General features: G+C 39.7%; 2 protein-coding genes across 2 annotated transcripts; both read left to right on the top strand.

Moving 5' to 3' along the window:
* Window positions 1-788: 788 nt before the first annotated feature.
* Window positions 789-8,190, top strand: LOC137889220 (major facilitator superfamily domain-containing protein 8-like). The gene is made up of 12 exons (XM_068732968.1): window positions 789-1,233; window positions 1,449-1,537; window positions 1,677-1,720; window positions 2,116-2,356; window positions 2,539-2,652; window positions 2,803-2,947; window positions 3,138-3,193; window positions 5,162-5,270; window positions 5,395-5,529; window positions 5,623-5,726; window positions 6,179-6,396; window positions 6,522-8,190. The coding sequence occupies exons 1-12, from the start codon at window positions 1,175-1,177 to the stop codon at window positions 6,726-6,728; spliced, it is 1,521 nt and encodes a 506-aa protein (XP_068589069.1). The 5' UTR covers window positions 789-1,174; the 3' UTR covers window positions 6,729-8,190.
* A 144-nt stretch (window positions 8,191-8,334) lies between these two features.
* On the top strand, window positions 8,335-17,633 carry LOC137889214 (uncharacterized). The gene is made up of 18 exons (XM_068732954.1): window positions 8,335-8,499; window positions 8,686-8,705; window positions 10,249-10,315; window positions 10,396-10,565; window positions 10,665-10,745; window positions 10,845-10,910; window positions 11,010-11,177; window positions 11,565-11,729; window positions 11,865-11,928; window positions 12,040-12,130; window positions 12,219-12,360; window positions 12,995-13,099; window positions 13,285-13,384; window positions 13,587-13,800; window positions 14,514-14,588; window positions 14,721-14,823; window positions 15,318-15,433; window positions 16,930-17,633. Exons 1-18 carry the CDS (start codon window positions 8,475-8,477, stop codon window positions 17,021-17,023), a joined length of 1,866 nt encoding a protein of 621 aa, XP_068589055.1. The 5' UTR covers window positions 8,335-8,474; the 3' UTR covers window positions 17,024-17,633.
* Window positions 17,634-21,048: the final 3,415 nt, after the last annotated feature.

The raw sequence follows: 21,048 nt of genomic DNA, 5'->3' as shown, positions 1-21,048 counted from the left end.
TGCCTGGTGTAGTCTATTGTCCAAACAGCAACAGGCTAAGGTTACTTAACGTTTCAGAATACATTCATACCTAAGACATAAGAACACTCAAATAAAGGAGCTTCACCAACAAAACAAATATGTGAATTGTAGGGCATTTTGTCCTTCATACGCAGTAAAATGTGTTATGCAGTTAATTTCTTTGTATTTGTTTTAATGGTTTACTTTTTTGCAAATCGTTTGACAAGCATGGACTAAATTTTGTTCGTCATGCTGCGCTATGACATACATTTTTATTATGGATGCAAAAGCCTAACCCAATCTAAGAACACACCGCGTGGGTTAAAAATAGCACAATAATATAAAATAATCTGTGCTATATATTTGTGCTGGCATAGAAGGTAGGCATTGTCAATCCCAGATGTGCAAACACAGGACAGGGGTTTGTGATTTGTGAATTATCACGTGAGAGCGCTGCCTCGAGATCAGCATTAGGTAAACAGAAGACACCGGATGTTTTGTGATGTTGGCTTCAAAATAAAGGCGTGTAGTTGGTCTCTGTCGAAAAATAGACGGGTAGGTCTTGAGACTGTTCTTTATTCACTTTGACAAACGTATTCGAATTATTTGGCTGAACAGCTCGTTATAAAAAGACAAAAAAAAAGTTAGATGTAATTGCAATTCACATTATTTTTCTACGTTTAACCGGAAGAAGTAGTTTTAATTCAGTTTGACTGTTTGTGTGGTCAAGATTAACGTTAGTTCCGGTTAAAAGGGCTTTGTTTACATTGTTGAATTGAACGGGTTTAGAACGGCTTTTTTATTTATTATTTCTAATAATAACAATATCATTGTGTTTAAATGACAAATGTCATAAAGTCATGCTCTTACACACTCCGGTACAGTAGGTGGCGGCATTCACCTCAAAAGTTAGTTTGTAGTCCGCCAATAAACTAGTTAATAAGAAGAAGCGTCTGTGTGGCGTACTGTCGTTTACACACTTCACCGGCGGTTGGAAACTACTCCACTTAATACTATGTTGTGGTAATAGTAGGTTAACGTAACGTTGTATGTAAGAATGTACAATTTTAGTTCGGAAGAGTTGTAGTTAGCGTTAGCAGTGTAGCTAGTTCACTGCTCCTCGGCTACATGTAGACTTAGCACAAGTTCTGCGTTGTTTACATTTTTAGCAAACATGGCTCAACTTGCTGACTCTGACGAGACAACTCCGTTGCTCAGGGATGATTCAAACAGGTGAGTGCAGAGTTCAATGGCTATTGACTAGACCCCTTAGCCAGTAACCACTGTTACCTGATCTTTAGTGCATTGTTTACAAAACAGACTGCGGAAGCACTAGTATTATCAACCCTACTCTAGATAGATGCATTATGTAAACCATTTCAGGAAAATTGTTTTGGTTTCTGTGTTGACACTAAATCACGTGTGCTGTCTTTTCCTCTTGTGTACAGTGATGACTCTCTGCCTCAGGATGAAGAGTACAAGAGTCGGTGGAGGTCTATCCGAGTTATGTACTTCACCATGTTTCTCAGCAGTGTAGGTGAGCATGCCCACGACTTTAAAAGTAGAAAGCCCATTGCAGAGACACTACACTCGGGGTTCAGCGTGATGTGATTCATAACACAACGTTTAGGATCTTTGACGGGGGGGAATCATCTAAGTTCCATGTGTTCTTTCAGGTTTCACTCTTGTCATCACATCACTGTGGCCCTATCTACAAAAGGTATGTACTGTATGGTTTGCCATGTTCTTTGTAAAAGACTGTTGACTGGTTCTGCTTATGTCATTAATACAAACAAAGACATTTTGTTTTTGTAAGTCTTGGCAGGGTAAAGAGGAAGTGAAAGAAGCTACAAAGAACATTTTGGGGACTTAGTTTTAGATTAGGCTGCACTTGACCTGTGCAGTAGTCAAACTTTGTAGAAAGCAAAGCTAAATACTAGGTCACATTCTAGTTATGAGTCAAATGTAACTGCATGCATCGATAATGGGACTCCCACTTTTAACTGTCTCATATATTTGCATTGTAGCACTGTCCTCAAACCGTCACGCTGCAGGGTATTGTGTAGAACGTGCTCATGATTCCACATGTTTTGTTTTGGGTTATGTTTCTTACAGATCGATGATAGTGCCAATGCCACCTTCTTGGGATGGGTCGTGGCAGCCTACAGTCTCGGTCAGATGATAGCCTCACCCATTTTTGGCCTTTGGTCCAACTACCGGCCCCACAGGGAGCCACTGGTGTGTTCCATCATCATCAACCTGTCAGCCAATATCTACTACGCCTACGCATACCTGCCCAGAACCAATAACAAGTTCCATGTGCTCATTTCCAGAGCCTTTGTGGGCTTTGGAGCAGGTAATTTGTGAAGGCCTGTTTGACATTATTTTGAAATGTCCACACACCTGCCTGTAAATAACTATCCCTCTCATTTAATGCCATGGATTTGCTCATAAACTGTACATATGGCTCCGCTCTACCACATGATAGTGTCACATAAGTAACTTGCTAACATTCGCTTTGGTCTTTTTTTATGTCAGGTAATGTTGCTGTGGTGAGGTCCTATGTTGCTGGAGCTACTTCACTGACGGAGAGGACCAGTGCCATGGCAAACATGAGTGCCTGTCAGGCTCTGGGTTTCATCCTGGGACCAGGTAAAGAAGGCTATATTTTGTTCATATTATGTAAACCATGCCAGGGTCGAGAGCAAATGATGCTGGCCTAGTGAATGATGTGGGGGGGACAACAACAAGCAAATCTTTGGTTTGTATGTTTTAACACTTGCATATCTTTGCATATGTCAGCTCTGCAGGCCTGCCTATCATTCATCGGTGAGCATGGTGTCACGGTAAAGGCTATAGACCTGCAGCTCAACATGTACACTGCTCCTGCTTTACTAGCCACCGTTTTCTGCTTCATCAACATCCTGCTGGTTGTTTTTGTGCTGAGGTGAGGCTTTCAATGCATATATATATATTTTGTTTCCTTGTTTTTCTGTAGACTTTGGAATTTGAGCACATCAAAGATCCACATACTCTTTAATCCATATAGCTATGCTTTTGTCAGTTTATTGTATAGTATTGAGTTTGTCAATGTTATTTTAGAGTGGCTAAGATGTCTGTTGGATATTTGTCAACAGAGCTCACCGTGTTGATGAGCGTGGACGTATTCAAGCCATCAACTACACATCGGAAGGTATTTATTGTCCTACTCCCTTTTTTTTTAATCCCAGATTTTGATTAATGTGGTGATATAGAGTACAGAAAAATAAGTTTGCAGCAGAGGCTTAAGAGATCTATAGAAGTGATAATAAGTTTAGTGTTTGACATCACCAGAAGAGAAAGCACGTCACAAGGCAGTCCTAGTCCAGCCTGTTCTATTAGTACTGCTGAGAAATATATATATATATATATATATATATATATATACAGTTGTGGTCAAAAGTTTACATACACTTGTAAAGAACATAATGTCATGGCTCTCTTGAGTTTCCAGTTATTTCTACAACTCTGATTTTTCTCTGATAGAGTGATTGGAACAGATACTTCTTTGTCACAAAAAACATTCATGAAGTTTGGTTCTTTCATGACTTTATTATGGGTTAACAGAAAAAGTGACAAAATCTGCTGGGTCAAAAATATACATACAGCAACATGAATTAGCAATTTTGGTGACTTAGAAAGTTGTGTCAATGAAATGAGCTTCATAGCATGGCCTCTTAACTTCTTGTGAGTGATTATGAGTGACTACAGCTGGTGACTTCTCTGAGGCCATTTAAATAGGGCTCATTGGATACAAACGCCCACAAACGCTACAATGGGAAAGTCAAAGGAGCTCAGCATGGATCTGAAAAAGCGAATCATTGACTTCAACAAGTCAGGAAAGTCACTTGGAGCCATTTCAAAGCAGCTGCAGGTCCCAAGAGCAACAGTGCAAACAATTGTTTGTAAGTATAAAGTGCATGGCACTGTTTTGTCACTGCCACGATCAGGAAGAAAACGCAAGCTATCACCTGCTGCTGAGAGAAAATTGGTCAGGAGGGTGAAGAGTCAACCGAGAACCACCAAAAAGCAGATCTGCCGAGAATTAGAAGCTGCTGGAACACAGGTGTCAGTGTCCACAGTCAAGCGTGTTTTGCATCTCCATGGACTGAGAGGCTGCCGTGCAAGAAGGAAGCCCTTGCTCCAAAAGCGGCACCTTAAGGCTCGACTGAAGTTTGCTGCTGATCACGTGGACAAAGATAAGACCTTCTGGAGGAAAGTTCTGTGATCAGACGAAACAAAAATCGAGCTGTTTGGCCACAATGCCCAGCAATATGTTTGGAGGAGAAAAGGTGAGGCCTTTAACCCCAAGAACACCATGCCTACCGTCAAGCACGGTGGTGGTAGTATTATGCTGTGGGGCTGTTTTGCTGCCAATGGAACTGGTGCTTTACAGAGAGTAAATGGGATAATGAAGAAGGAGGATTACCTTCAAATTCTTCAAGATAACCTAAAATCATCAGCCCGAAGGTTGGGTCTTGGGCGCAGTTGGGTGTTCCAACAGGACAATGACCCCAAACACACATCAAAAGTGGTAATGGAATGGCTAAATCAGGCTAGAATTAGGGTTTTAGAATGGCCTTCCCAAAGTCCTGACTTAAAATCCCATTGAGAACATGTGGACAATGCTGAAGAAACAAGTCCATGTCAGAAAGCCATCAAATTTAACTGAACTGCACCAATTCTGTCAAGAGGAGTGGTCAAAGATTCAACGAGAAGCTTGCCAGAAGCTTGTGGATGGCTACCAAAAGCGCCTAATTGAAGTGAAAATGACCAAGGGACATGTAACCAAATATTAGCACTGCTGTATGTATGTATGTATATTTTTGACCCAGCAGATTTGATCACTTTTTCTGTTAACCCATAATAAAGTCATGAAAGAACCAAACTTCATGAATGTTTTTTGTGACAAAGAAGTATCTGTTCCAATCACTCTATCAGAGAAAAATCAGAGTTGTAGAAATAACTGGAAACTCAAGAGAGCCATGACATTATGTTCTTTACGAGTGTATGTAAACTTTTGACCACAACTGTATATATTATAAGATAATACATGTACTACTAAATGTGTAGTCATTGCTCTTTGGTTCATGCTTTTATTATCTTCTCCCTTTTCCTGTAGATGGAGATGACATTAGTGAAGAGACGGAGGAGACCATTGATAAGATAGCAGTCCTGACTTCCAACATTCTCTTCTTCATCGTCATGTTCATCTTTGCAGTCTATGAGACGTATGTATTTCATTGCTAGAATAATAGAATATAACAAAGACACTTATTGCTGCTTCACTGCCTCTTTATACTCTGTTGTATATAGTTTTCAAAATCTGACTGTAGATTCTAAATCATTTTTCAGAATTGCCACCCCTTTGTCCATGGACATGTTCGCTTGGACAAGGACAGAAGCTGTGTTGTACAATGGCATCATCATCTGCTGCATTGGATTACAATCCATATTGGTGTTTCTAGCTGTAAAAGTGGCATCTCAAAGGTACCCTTCTTCATACATGTATGGATTAAATCAAAAATATATTTCAGTGTCAAACATTCTCCTCGATTAACCAAATTCATTATTTTCTTTCAGGGTCGGGGATCGTCCTGTGTTTCTAGCTGGCTTGGCCATTATATTCTGTGGTTTCTTTATTCTGCTTCCATGGGGAAATCATTACCCTAAAATCCAGTGGGCAGGTATGCACTGTTCAGTTTCCTCTGTTGAGTAATTAATAGCTGCAGAATGATTTGCCTTTTGGCTCGGTTTGCTGTTTGTTTGTTTTTTTTATTAAAATGATGCTGTTTGGCCTCTGCGTTGAGCGTGGGGACATTAGTATATTGGTGTTTAGTGTTGCCAATTCTTGGGGCTGCAAGAATACAGCTGAGAGTTAAACTGGATGACTTGGAAATGCCCACCGGGCTGCACGGTGCTGTGTTGGCTTGCACTGTCGCCTCACAGCATGTGAGGGTTCGATTCCCGGGCTAGACGGGCCTTCTGTGTGGAGTTTGCACGTTCTCCCCGTGGGTTCTCAGGCTTCCTCCCACAGTCCAAAGACATGCAGCTTAGAACAGGATAAGCGGTTAAAGAAAGATAATGGACTCAGTCTGGCTGAGAATTCATGTTCTGTTTTTTTCTTTTCAAAATACAGACCTCAAAAACAACTCTTTGGTCAGTCGCATGTCTAAAGCCTCCAACAACTCTATAGAGCCAACAGGCTGCCCATATGAACAGACCTGGTGCCAGTACACTCCTGCCATCCATCTGGCCCAGTACATCTCATCTAACATCCTCATCGGGGTGGGATACCCAGCCTGCAACGTGATGTCATACACACTGTATTCCAAAATCCTAGGACCCAAACCTCAGGTAAGAGGACTGTGTTGCTTTAACAAGTTAAAATGATTAGGGTGCTTTTAAACCACTTTGAATGTGCCCATACTTTTCTCTATAGAGAACCCAGAGTGTGGATGTTTTCTATTGTCTGTTTGCAGGGTGTGTACATGGGCTGGTTGACAGCCTCGGGGAGTGGGGCGCGGACAGTGGCCCCAGTCTTTGTCTCCCAGGCCTATACCATCCTGGGACCCCGCTGGGCCTTCAGCTTCATCTGTGGCATGGTGGTAGGGGCCATCGTCCTCCTCAGCTCTGTTTACCACCGACTCGTCACCTTTTCTGTACGCCATGGAAGGACTATACCATAAAGTGAAGATTCACACTGGACAGCCTGATTCGCCTGATATCAGACAGAATTGTCGACTTGTTACGGTCTGTTTCCATCTCCAGACTGACATTGCCTCTAATCGATTTCCATGGGGGTTCGATTTTCTCCAACCAGTGACCAGAGACCAACTATTCAGAGATGTTGGGGGTATTTGTCTCATATAGACCGGCCATCTATTCTGGAAGGATTTGTGTTCAAGTTTTTAGATGACATGTAATAGCTAAAGATTCTATGTAAAGAGTTGGCAGTCGGAGCTTAACGTTGCAGTTGTGGACACAAATGAGGAAGGCTCAAGAAGAGTAGAGGATCGGGGCCGTCATACGCCAACAAAGACGCCACGGAAAATGAAGCTGTGCCAGAGTCTCAACCTCGTAGCAGTACATTGTACATCAGCGCAGAGTGCTGTTCAATACTTTTAACTGATTTAGAACAGCCTTGATAGACGCATCAATGTTGTCTGTAGCGCTCTCCATTGTTGCTTGTATTACTACCCGGTTGCGGTGCACAACGGACAATGCTTAACAATAACGTTCGGCCAATCAGTGCCAGGTGCAAGCCTATCGTTATTCTCCCCGCTGCACTTATTGGTCGATTACGTTTCAAATTGAGAAACCGCTTTCTGATGCCAGACGAATCAGTCGACTGGAACTTGGAGTCGGCGGATTCAAAGGTTTAGATCCAGGCAAGTCACTGATGGAGGTTTCCTTCTGTTATTCTCAACTTAAAACCAAAATTCAGGTTATAATGAAGGCTCTTTGTTGCTGTTACTTACATTAACATGTGGCAACTGAGAAGCCTTTGAGAGTTTGTGACTCAGGGTTGACCTTTAAACACTAAATAAACAAGATAAGGCCAGGTTACTTCTCACCACTCGACCAAAGATGGTTGCTTTGCAAGTTACAGTAAACGGGAGCTTGAACTGCAGCTGCCCTTTCACTGGTTGTGAGAGAAGAAGCCATGTGATGCCTTTTCATAATCTTTTATGGCATTGCCTTGTATGAGGTGGGTCCTTGATGTCAAAGCAATAGTAGTTATGCAATTGCATCGTTGGTCTCAAACATAAATTGGTTAACATTTTTAATACCAGGGCTACTTTAGCAAAAGGTTCTCAGAATGTCTTTGAATTCATTTTTAATATTAAAGTGGAAAATGTAAAGGCATGTGGGGCGTGCATAGGAGCAGCCACCATGATCTAATCAAGGGTACTTTAAAATTTATGCTATCGAATTGTTTGATATTTAGTTTTCATCAAAAGAAAATGTGCTCACTACTGAATTATTTTTGACTAATTGGATGTGACATTCCGTGTACTGTATGTAAAATTGTAATTTTGCTGTTTTGAGTGGAGAAAATGGGAGATGTCAGTTTTGAAGAAGAAATGTAGCGAGAAACAGATTATATGGGGGAATAAATGGAAAAACAGTTCTTCTAATCAAAAGAGATATTAACATGCTCTTATTTCTGTTAACGGTGTCACTGGTGGTTGTGGTTTTGCTAAAATTATTCCGCAAAGCGGCTTCGCTGGTCTGTGCTGTCACAGCGCGCATGCGTACAATATAAAACAAGTTCCGTCCGCCCACGTGATGAAGGCAGAAGCTGGTCGAGAGCGCGCAAACAACATGCACGCCGCAAAAGTTACAGGCTGCTCACATTAATGCAACTTTGTGTGCAATTAACTTGGATTTACGAGTATATGAGGCTTTGGGAAAAGCAGGTGTGACTAAACATGGATATATTTAGAGACGAGAGTGGTAAGAACATGCCTATTAGCCGCTATAAAAAGTGTGTGGCTAGTTTAGCTAACAAGCTAGCTTGATGTCACAGTAGGAAGTTAGCTACCGCTATATACTGATACATCACCGAATAACCCTGTTGGTTTTATTATACACTGCTTCTACATGGAATTACATTGTTTGCTTTGTCTTTTTCTTTTTCAGAGTTTACAGATGTCCGAATGGTAAGTATGTTTTAAACTTTCTTTAGCTTTTGGGCACACACATCAAAGACAACACGACGTTAGCTCCCGTATGTTGGCTCTGTATGTGTGGGTATGATATTACTTAAAGCCTGGGCAACGGTCCGAAACGTTGCAGTAACCGTCGTCCATCTTGTAATTTGAACCTAGTAATGAATTCCCCAGACCAAACTTTGACCAGTTTTACTGCACTCTACACTGCGCATATTCACTTCCTGTTTATTTAGTCTTCATCAAAAGTGCATAGCCAACGTTAACGTTAGTTCCCATACAAAACAATAAGCCAAACAAGATGTGAGTTAGCATTGATAAGTAACTAATATACCCGACACTCTTATTCGTTTGAATTGGTCTGATATATTTAAAACCTGACGTTATAATGCTCATAGCGTCCAGTTGTTTACAGTGAATTACGAAACTGGCGTTGATATTTTTTCCAGGCATTTTGTGAACTAGCAACTGTCATTGTTAAATTTAAGTAGCGTATATATATATATATATATATATATATATATATATATATATATATATATATATATATATATGTATATATGTATATATGTATATATATATGTATATATGTATATATGTATATATGTATATATATATATATATATATATATATATATGTATATATATATATATATGTATATGTGTGTGTGTACAATTAGCCAGTTCACAAGCTGATTTTAAACCTATACAAATCTTAATTAGTGGTGGTCCACACGTACTGTTTACATGCATTCAACCAAAGCTTGCTACAACGTGATTAGTGAATTCAACTCTGACTACAAATTAAAACCAGAAGGTCTTGTCATGTTGCCAAAATCTTGTCCTCATTACCTACAGATGCAGAATCTGTTTATAGAGATTTGTGATAAAGCATAACACATGTGCAGAACCTCCTTTCCTGTGTTGAATGCTACATTGTTTACATTAGTGTCATAATCTCTTTAATTGGAATATCACTACCTTTTACTGCTTACCTGTACAGTTTGCTTATGGCCTGCTGCACGTCTTTTAAGTGGATTGCATCGCCTCACGTATGATTAGATAAAGAAGTTCAAACATTTGTCTTTGTTTACATGCTTTTGTTTTACTTCCTTGAGGCTTTGTCTCATGCTGTAGCTGTGTTTTCCCCACACGTGCCCAATGCTACTGTTGGTGACGTGCACTGCTCAGTTAGCGGCTCTTCTACAGAATATTTCACCAAATTTAGATGCAGTCTCCAGAGTTGTTAGCTATACATGTGTTGACTGTACTTAGCTTGTTGGTGTTGATTCAGTGAGTCATCTTCCCATGGGTAAATGAAAGTGAAACTTTAGGAAGCAGTGCTTTTGCATTAACTCACTGTAACTCCAGTTCACATTCAGTACTGGCATTGGCACACAGCATTGGGCAGCCTTGAGAACACACCTACCTTTCTTTTGTTTGGAGTACAATGGGGCCTAAATTATGGACAATGTTTCAAGGCTGAAGGTACTGAGCTAATTGTATGTATCGCATTTCTCTTTCTCCTCTCTAGCAACGGGTCATGGATTTGTTTGAGTGTCGTCCTGGTTTTCAAAAGATAGTAAGACTTGGCCTTGTTGGTAAGAATATGTCCCATTACACATCTGCCGCACACACAAGTCTGTTTTCAGTGTTTTATTTGTGAAATTATCTTTTCTAGCGAGTATGAAATGCGATGATGAGGATGGAACTGACAGGAGTAGTGATAGAGGATTAAGTGGGTGCCACACTCGGTCATCCGGCTCTATTTACCCGCTTCCACTGCATTACTACGCTTCATCACGTGAAGTTCCTTGCCCGCACTCTGTAAAAGTTGAAGCAAAGGAGAGTGTAAGTTCACTTGTACTTTGCCTGTCTTGTCAAATAGATGGCCTTCTTATGATGTGAAGTGGTTGAAATCTATACAATGTTTTTTTGCATCTATTGTAGGACTCTGAAAGAAGAGCCAGATTATTAGAAGAAGTAAAAAAAGTGAAGGAAAAGGCTGAGAAGAAGCGACTTAAGAAACTGGTAAATTCCGCAATCTCTAATATGAGTTTCATAGTGATGAGTTAATGCCAGATTGTGTAGATTAAACTTTTTTTCATTATGCATATTCTTGTCCTACAGAAACGAAAGGAGCGAAAACGGCTTGAGAAGTTGAGGGAAAAACAGAACCCTATAACAAGTGAAGAGGTAACGATCAACAGTGTCTTTTATTACAAATGGGATCCTCCAACACATTTTCATCAAGCTGCAAGCTTTAACTTTTTTTTTTCTTCTTCTGATTCACAGCAATCTAAAGCAGAGGGGAGCGAACCAGTTAATGATGAACCCAAAATCAATAACATTTCTAGTGATAAACAGTGTTCCTCAGCAAAAGATACAGACAGCAGTGACAGCAGTGAAGGCGAATCCAGTGATGAAGATAGCGACACCAGGAATGACTCGGGCGGCTCTGAGGTACCAATTGCTAATCTTATTCTAATTCATAGTCCTGTCATTTAAGAAGTGAGTCAAAAAAATAATCTGGAATTGATGTGTTATTTACCCCAAACGTTTTGTGTGTGTGGTGTGTCTAGTTTTGTTTGGATTTAAATGATTTGCATATCCTTAGAAGTTTCCCCCATAGTCAAGAGGAAGCATTCGGCTGAATTTTTCTAGATACACAGAGCTACAATACTTTACTACTTACTTTACCGGCCGAAATCTTCTTTCACAATATATGTAATTTCAAATCTCTAATGATATACCTGGTAATTCAATAAATAAATAAATAGTCACTTTGCGTTTCCCACCCCTAAAACGCGCTCGGTCTGATCGTGTCTCTGTTTGTTTTTTCTTTTTAAGGAACTGGACATGACCAGCACTTTTGTGAGAAAAGCTGCTCTTATAGCCAGGCGTAAATTGGAGCAGAAGCCCAAGCCTGAGACGAGGGAGAAAAAAAGGTCCCCCGTCAAAGAAGAACCTAAAATCGTCTCTGACGAACCTAATGAAGACCCGGATGTTGAAAAGGTGAGGGTTAAGTCAGATTCATGATACATGACACATGATAAATAATATTCCTACGACAACCGATTTGACCGTATTATTTGGATTTTGCCCTTTGTTTAGTTTGATCATCTCATTTCTGTCTTTCTGTCCAAACAGGATTCTGCCACCTGCAGCAGCCCTACTTTTGAAGATAATGTAAAAATAAGTACTGATCTGGCAGGTAAGTTTTACCTCATTTACAAACTCTCAGCTATAATTTGTAGATAAATATTTTGTCAATGAGACTTTTTTTTTTTTTTTTTAACTGAAGTTTTTCTTTCTTTTTCTATAGTTATTGGAAATAGGTTTGCAAGTGCTGGAGACTTTAATATGGCTGTGAAATACTTCACAGATGCAATTAAGTACAACCCTACAGAGTTTAAGTAAGAGCATGTCCCTTTACTTCATTTAAAGTAAATTTACACCACCACTGGCTGTTATTAAAGGTCCTAACTGTTATTTCTGCCGCAGGTTGTTTGGCAATCGCTCCTTCTGTTTTGAAAAGATGCAAGAATATGAGAAGGCGCTGACTGATGCCGAGTTGTCTCTCAGCATGTGGCCGGGCTGGGTTAAAGGCCTGTTTAGGAGGGGCAGAGCTTTGGCAGGTCTAAAGGTAAATGGTTTCCCACATGTGCCCTGTTATAAATGTCATGTTGAGTCACTATGGAAAGATAAACTAAATGTGTCCAGCACACAGACTAGCTTATTTATAGAAAACGTGGGCTATAGGTGTTAGCTACCGTGTTTCTTCACATTTAAATAGTTTTGTAATCAAGGCAGGGTAATGTTGATATACTGCCTTTTTTGATTTTACACATTAACTATATACCACAGTATACTTTTGTGTTAATTATAGCCCACGAGCCACTGTTTAGTGTTGATTTCTCCCTTCTATATATAAATCATGGTGTATATATCCATGGGTTATATATCAAAATGTTGGGAGTCCCTTAATGTGATTCACTTCTTAGCAATTTGGCCTTGCTGCACCACCACTGATTTCATTCAAAATGTCATTGAGCTGTGCAGGGTCACATCATTATTTACTCAGACTTGTCTTGACTCGCTGTTGCCTAAACATTAACTGATGACTAATAACTGGGTGGATTTCTCCAGCAGGATGACATTCAATGAGTTTGAGCTTTGATTTAGTCCTGATCTTCTTCTTCTTCTTCTTCTTCTTCTTCTTCTTTTTCTTCTTCTTCTTCTTCTTCTTCTTCTTCTTCTTCTTCTTCTTCTTCCTCCAGAGGTACGAGGAGGCTGGCCAGGCCTTCAGGGAGGTTCTCAAACTGGACAGTTCATATGCAGAAGCTGCCCAGGAACTGATGCGGGTGCAGATAACGCAACTAATGGTGTGTAGTCCCACATTATGTTTCCAGATATGATGTTTATTAATGTGTATTCAAGAAGTCACCACACTAAAAAGCAATGAGAGAGTTTAACTGGTTCTGGTCCTGTCTTAAATAGTATTGAAGGGAAATGGATAGATAATACTTCACTGAAGGGGTTTAAACTGGAATTCTGTGTTCTGTTTCAGGAGTATGGTTTCACTCGGGAGCAGAGCTCAAACGCTTTAATTATTCATGGGACGGTAAAAAAGGCACTAGAGGTGCTGTCCAAACTAAACCACCGGCCTGGTGAGTGTGATTTCACAATCAAGGATTTGATGTGTGTACTGCCATGCATCAGAGGAAATGAAAACATAGCTGTAGCTCACCTGTTTAGAGTTCATTTCCTAAACTCATATTGTAGCTTGAGAGTACACAAGCTACAGTATGAGTAGCTTACTTGCAAGTATGTTTGTACACTACCATTTTTTTATTGTGTCTTTGTCGGTAGGAGCTACTCATTCAAATGGCACTGTCCAACCGGCTCAAGTAGCAAATGTCACCGGAGTCTCTCCAGTCCTTTTGGCCAACACAATCCCTGCTCCTCAGTCCCATGATGCACCAAAACCAGCATTTCAGAACAAACCTTTAGGCCCAGTTCAGAACATGTCGAATGTCCGTAGTCAATCCATGAAGACCAACAATGAAGCCATACACCCACCGCAGTGAGTACAGATTCAGCCACACTGCAACGTTTTTATTATGAATTATTAAAATCAAAGGTTTACTAAATTGATTAACATCATCACTACAACTGCTATAATGTGGATATTCAGTGGCATTCTGTTTAATTCGTTGTTTTTTTAAAATATGGTCACATACACTTTGTGGGTTAGGGTCAACCCCTGTTTTAGTTAAGTTGCATGTTGTAAAATAAATTGGCACCGAGTCTGAATTTTTTTGCCCGGCCCAAGTGGCATCTTAACTGCCTTAATATTCACTATATAACTGAAGGTACTTGCTGGCAAATGAGCTTCATCAAGGCTTCTTCTATGTGACTGGAGGATGATTACTAATGATGTGGAGCTGTGTCCTCTGGCAACTCGTCTCCACTTCGAACAGCCAGAATTCTCCCTTAAATATTTGAACTTTGCCACGCAGATCAATTACATGTAAATTAAAACATAATGGATGCCAATATTGGCCAGTGTGAATGACTGTTAATTGGATGATCAGTTGTTGTATTAGACAAGCTTGTTACGTCCTCTACAGACTGTATACCTATCAGTATTGCTTCTCCTATAATTAGAAAATCATTGAATGCTTTCATGTGGTTTAGACTTTATGAAGATGGTGTTTTCCCTACAAAATGACTGTTGGGATCTCTGCATCCTGGGTTGTTTCACATGTTCTTATAGACTTACTTTTCTTTCAACAGGGAGTTGTTTCCAGTTTGGGTGGGAAACTTGGTTTACCCAGTAACCGAGTCTGTGATAGCCAACATGTTTAGCAGGTAAGAGCATTGGGTTCATTTCTGTGATGATTTTTTTTTTTTTTTTTTTTTTCCCCCCCCAGTTATTTCTTCAGCTTAACCTTTGTAGTCGGATACATGAGTTGCATATTAAGTGTTTGTCTTCTCTTGCAGGGCTGGGGCTGTTAGTAGTGTGAAGGTTCTGACTTACAAACGATGTGCCTTCGTAAACTTTACAAAACAAGAGCATTGTGATGAAGCAATCAGACGCTTCCATGTAAGTACACTTGGAACTCTTAAATTACAATGAGACTATAGACTGCCTAATTTATTTGCACTTCATGGATATTGTTATTGGGTGACAGACACATTTTCATTGTAAATTGCTCATAGCTCTTCCTGCATACATTCTAATGAGGTCAATTATATGCACAAATGTGCGAGTATGTATTGTAATGAGTTTGTAATTACCCCTTGAAGCCCGTGTAAAACTGTAGATGAATTTCAATTAAACAGTTATTTTCTATCTTAATGATGAACCCCTAATAGATTGCCTTAGATTTTCCCCCGTCTCAAAAAAATGTAAATTATTAGGAAATAAACGATTGTACTTCAATGTGAAAAATGCTCTGGAGTTAAAATGCTGCAATCTATTCAGCTCTTTTGAATTTGGTTCCCGAGAAAAATGATTGCTCCCTGTCCTACATGTGCACAGAGAGGAGTAGGTTTCCACCAGGACATTCACTCTAAAACTGTTTTTCACTTCTTCAGGGGTTTGAGCTGAACGGCATGAAGATTGCAGTGAGGTATCCAGATAGGATTCCTCAAGGTTTGGGGATTTCCAGATCTGCCATCAAAGCTGAGGACCTGCAAGATGAGAATATGAGGTCAGTGCTTTTTTTTTTTCTTCTTTTTTTTTTTTAATCCCACATTTTAGGAAATGTGTGAATTTACTTTCTTCTCTGGTGTTAGATAAGAAAGTTGACACCGCTCTCTCATCTCTGCAAGAAGTAGAAGTAGAGAGCTGGAGTTCAGACACAGTTAGCTTCGGGGGAATAATGGAAACTGCCGGCCTTGCAGTCTCGAAGAATAACATGTTATCTGTTCAGTGTCCTTCTGCTGGTTGCCTTGCTACTGCTAATCAGAAATGTTTGTAATTGTTTCTACATGGATTAAACAAAAGGCTGTACAAGGGTTAGTAGTAAGCTTTAGGGGTGTAACGGTTCACAAAATTCTCGGTTCAGTTCAATGCGATACAGTGGTGCCACGTTTCAGTACAGCAAAAAAGCAGAAATGCCAAATCCTCGCTGGGGAGACTCTCAATTAGTCTTTAATAATGAAAGGTCTCGTTTGATACTTAAGATCTTCTCTAAAATATTCCTCTATAAACTCAAACGGACACATTTCCACTCATAGCTCTGCTGGTGTCTAAAGTTTCTGTCCTGCTGGAGAGCAATCCATGTTTTGTTCCTTTATAGTTTGTGTGTTAACTTGTTGTACAGAACAAAATAAACAATAATAAGAACAGGAAAGTCCTCCGCTTTGTGTCCGTCCTCCCTGAAGCCGCTAACCGTTCCTTCAGACGGCCGCTCCGTAGGTCTGATTCCTCCGCTGGTCACGCCGCTCACTAATCGCTCCATTAACAGCTGCTTCCTCCGTAATAAAGCAGACTTTAACTGAACAACAGCTGCTAGTAAAGACAACACGGTCAACAACACCTGTCATCAGTTCTCATGTTGAATTAACCTGGTAGTCGATCGGTAATCAAGACTGTTGTTGTTGTTTGCAGTCTCGTGGCGAGTCAGGGAAGGACAGCGCGGTACGTCGGGTGGGTTGCCGTGTTTGAGTGCAGTGGCTCCACCAATTTCAGCTATATTTTTAATTTTTTTTCAAAAGCAATTTAATATTATTCAAAGGTATTGTTCGGTTCGTAATGCGTACCGAACACGTGTACCGTTACACCCCTAGCAAGCTTATATTTCTCTAAATGAACCTGTGCTAGTTTCCATCATAACAACGGTGTAATTAACTTTCTAGTTTCTGTGCTGCTGTTTTGTCCTACTGAACCCAGTTGATTAGATATAACCTAACTTTCATGAAGGTTAGTGTTCAATTGTTGTTGTACTGCTTTATACCGACATGCATTTCTATTATTGTATCCACCCCATTTATAGCAATGAGATTAGGCTCAATATGTATAAACAGCACCACACTACAGCCTGCAAAATTAAAAAGTGAACATATAACTCAAGAAGGTGGGATAGGACTAGCTTGGAGCAAATAACCGCTCCAAAAAGAGGATCTCGGTCCGCTTCTAAGTGGCTTGTTTATTAAACCGACCGATCACAGAATTAGAAATCATGAGCTCTTTGTTCACATCTAGGCAAAGCGAGTACGCTGAAGCGTGGAACGCAGTTGGAAGCAGAAGACCGTTTCGCTCTTACAGACCAGTCCCAGACTACAGAGGCAACTACTGAAAAGAAAGACGCCTATAAACAGGTCCGACCGGCCCGCTCAATAAAAGCATAACCACTTATACTGTCAAATACAGCATTATCACTAGTATCTACAGGGTTGTAAGGCTTTGCAAATAATTGAAGTATTATCAGTAGACAAGAGAAATTAATGTTTAATTGGTAGAAATTAGTTGTTTTTTAAAGAATAAATGTATTAGTCACTGAAAATGACCAACTTTAAAGAAATTATAGTTTTATATGTTCCGACTTAAAAAATATACTATTATGTGAGCTGATGATTCTAGGTTAATAAATGCTTCTTTATGCCAAAATTGTTGAAGCTTGACAGATATATTTTAAGTCTGTGTACAGTATATCACAGCTGGTGGTGAAGTGTTCAAAGTATTTGTCTGAGACTCTTAAATGATGGTATTAGGCTTTTAAAATGATTTAAAACTAAGCAAGACATTTGTTTTTTACAGTTGATGTACACATATGCAGGAATTATAGAAAAGCCTCACATTACGTTATCTAAGTGATCAATAATCAGAATCACTTGAATACATTTACTTTCATCTTACGTTGACTTAAACGTTGGTTCTTCATTCAACAATTAAAGATTCTTTTATAATCGGTTGTCCTGTCTCTTTACTTCAATATGGTCTTTAACCCAGAGTATGAATTGTTATGCTGATATTATAGCCGATAGCTGCAAGTAAATTCTGGCAAACTAATTGACCTGGGGACATTTGCCCTCTGTCCAGGTGGTAATGGAGCTGATTGAACGTTCAAGCCATAGGTGGCAGTACAAGCTAAGTATTTGAGTGAAGATTGAACTTGGAGAGCTCTCCAAATCTGTATTACTTCCTAGATGAGGGAAACTTCCTGATGGAGTATTTAAACGAACCATTATCGCACATGGAGACTAAGTCCTGTGCTGCATGCCTTCTGTAGTACCTGAAACTATAGTTTGATGTACTGCCTTTCTTAAGCTTCAAGTGAAACTCAGCTAGTGAATAGTAATGATTAATACTGTACCCTATAGATTTCTGTGCTAATTACATTTCCTTGCAGCAAGGATAAACTGCATTCAAGTAAATGTCTGCAGATCTGTGGATTGAGTATCAAAGTTTTATAGAGTCACGCAAGACTGGCATCCCGACAACATGGCTACACCGTGAAAAGATAAGTCCTGTTTATAAACCAAATAAACATACAGAAATGTTAGACACAATGCATTTTAAGCAGAAAAGTGAATTTCTGACCCTATATACTGAACCTGTCACAAATTACTCATTTTAACCAGATGAGCCAAAACTGATGGCGTAACTCCTTCGGGTAAAATACAAATTTGAGTCATTCTGCAGCATTAATGTTCATTCAGGTAGCATCATATTCATAACTCTTGGTCAGAGGTTATTTAAGTCTTCACGAGTGTCTATTTGAGACTTTTTTCGGCACACTTCTAACTTTGACATACTATACTTTCACTTTTTTCAACAAGCTATACTATGTCTCTTCATTGCATCCCCGTTTTCCCTCACTTGCGTCTTTGTCCCTCATGGAGAGAAGCAAGGAAAGCATGCAAGAAGCGTCTCGTTAAGCTATGTGGGTTTCTGATGAAGGCGGATCAGCTGATCACAGCTGGAGTTTTTTGATAGTGTGTCGGTACACATGATCACTGTAACAATACAAATAAAACCAGTCATTGTCACTATACTTATAAAGACAGTAATCATCACTGTCAGAGTAGAGATGTGTTCTCTGTTACCGGTTTAAAAACTGCATTGAATGGTTTTTACTGTGTTCTGTGTACTGCTTAGCACAGGATCTGTATGTTTTGAAATTATGATTGTGATGTCATTGTTAAATAACCCAGAATATGATTGATTTTTTTTTCCAGCACTGGAATTCATTTATTAGCCATACGTGACTGAATGGAAATGACAAATGTAAAACGTGTTTGGTCTCTCCAGCTCTTTGACTTTAATTGTATCCATAATAAAAATGATTGAGAAATAACAGATCATGAAAAGACAAATCTTTCTAATAAATGAAGTTGTTTGTATGACCTTTTCCATACACTATGACTTCTCTCTGACTTTTTTGAAACTTTTAAGACATACAATTTGTATTGCATACCATGCTATGACATTTTACCGACATACTACATCAACTGTCTTTAAAATCAGCTGCTTATAATGTAGAGACTTGACAGTCACAGTAGTTCTAGCACATTGATTTAGTGTTTCGATGGCAGCTTTGACATAGAATCAGAAGACTTGTGATGTGTGCTTGTTTGTGACTGCGCAGCAGCAGCAGGCTACAATAATATACGTTCCTTAAACACTCGCCTTGTGCCACTTCTGTCAGAATTGCCTATGTCTAGGAAAACTCCTGCGATGATCCAGCCTTCACCAGGTTCCTGTATAAGATGTCTCCAGTCATTTTCTCTCCTTATTCAATGTTCTACTGAGTGCAGTACAGGCCGGTGCTGTCTCTTCAAAAGGCAACAATAAGGATATGCAAGACTTTAAAATGTTCATAAGACACAGTGAAATTCTAACACTTGAATTCAAAAGTTTCCCTTCTTTGTAAGTTCTCAAAACTAAATGAAGAAATATGTGTTGGATTAGTTTTGTGTAGTAATCTTGTTTACCTCTCACACTGACAATGAAGGTATGAGAGCTTGAAAAAAAGATAACTCCACATCAGTTCTTTAACCATATAACCAATTATTAACCTATAGAAGGTATGCTCATGACATCGCCATATGCAGAAGTCACCAAGTGCATTCATTTTTGAGTGGCAAACACTCTGCAGGAAAGCATGGCCAGAATGTAAAATGCTGTGGTACAAAAAAATGACATGTATTCAGAAGGACTTCAGAGCTGCATTCATGTTTTACTGTTGATAAAAGCAGAGAAGAAAAGCTAAGAAGTAGAATACCTTGACTGTCTTTGGTCTAGTCAGTGAGTCCATCATCATTTATTTTCCTTTGTGCTTCTCTGGTGTCAAAACAATGTCCAAGGAGCCATTTCAATGATAACAGGCCCTTGCCTTTAGTGCAATTGTCCTTTTAGTTTTTAAGGTATTTATTTGCTTTCTTCCTGGTACATGTATCACAGTCCTTCCCATTCACGGTAACCATAGCAGCTGTGTCGAGCCACTCAGTGACGGTCAGGCGATGTATCATATGAATGCATGATCTAAAGACATTGGAATACATTATTTAGAAGTTTAAATCAAATACAATTTGTCACTTAATCTGGCAGGAAGACACCAGTATAATGTGTGTCACTATGCAATTTGGGCAAATGAGGTGAATCTTGCAGCATCTTAACTCACGCTTTTCTGTTGTGGAGTGACATTACAGGTGCATTCTCACAAACAAAATCTTTCATAGTGCATCTTTGAAGCATAAAAAACATCTGGACAAGGCAGCTGAGCTATTGTTAGAATGCCATCATGGCTCTTACCAAACGAGCCCGTCTCTGCCGCAGGGCGATGATGGAGGATGAGGAAGTGGAGTGGAGCGAGGCTTTGCACCCCAGCAGGCCTGCTGACACATGCCTGCCTCCCTCGCTCTCAGCTGCAGTGCCAAGGTCAGCCAGCCTCTCGAGTCAAACGCCACACTGGAGCGCTGTCTCAGAGGGAAGCGAGAGTTACTAGCAGGTAATGAAATGAGCGCATTTTCTTTTAATTTCACAAGTGGACTTCAAAACGTAAAATTAAGAGAATTTACTGAATACATGTTAAAAAAAAACACTCACCATAAGGTCTATTGAGTAGCTGTTCCAGAAATGTATGTCATAACAAATGATCCTCATCAGCATTTTAATGGAAACACCTGTGTGGGTGTGCAGATCAATAACATCTCCAAAAAAAGTGATATTAAAGAGATGCACGCGTATGCTCGGTTTCATGATCTTTATTTTTGAAAGTACCGGAAGTACCACTGCTAACTCTGTCTGACTTGATGGTTGTTGAGTTCCGAAGGAGAGCGAATCGTCTCAGCTCCCTAAACGCAAAGAGAGCAGCGGACA

The sequence above is a fragment of the Cebidichthys violaceus genome, unplaced genomic scaffold (genome assembly GCF_023349555.1).
Source record: "Cebidichthys violaceus isolate CVI_PGR_0920_01 unplaced genomic scaffold, fCebVio1.0.p SCAF_108, whole genome shotgun sequence".
Classification (NCBI taxonomy): domain Eukaryota; kingdom Metazoa; phylum Chordata; class Actinopteri; order Perciformes; family Stichaeidae; genus Cebidichthys; species Cebidichthys violaceus.
The sequence above is the reverse complement of the archived record's forward strand: the minus strand, read 5'-3'. Positions and strand labels throughout refer to the sequence as shown.

Excerpts from the sequence above, each read along its gene's own strand:
- LOC137889220 (XM_068732968.1), top strand. The coding sequence starts at position 1,175 with ATGGCTCAACTTGCTGACTCTGACGAGACAACTCCGTTGCTCAGGGAT. Across the intron at positions 1,234-1,448 it reads CTCAGGGATGATTCAAACAG|TGATGACTCTCTGCCTCAGG; the intron begins GTGAGTGCAGAG and ends TCTTGTGTACAG. Across the intron at positions 1,538-1,676 it reads CATGTTTCTCAGCAGTGTAG|GTTTCACTCTTGTCATCACA; the intron begins GTGAGCATGCCC and ends GTGTTCTTTCAG.
- LOC137889214 (XM_068732954.1), top strand. The coding sequence starts at position 8,475 with ATGGATATATTTAGAGACGAGAGTG. Across the intron at positions 10,911-11,009 it reads ACCCTATAACAAGTGAAGAG|CAATCTAAAGCAGAGGGGAG; the intron begins GTAACGATCAAC and ends TCTGATTCACAG. Across the intron at positions 11,929-12,039 it reads AATAAGTACTGATCTGGCAG|TTATTGGAAATAGGTTTGCA; the intron begins GTAAGTTTTACC and ends CTTTTTCTATAG.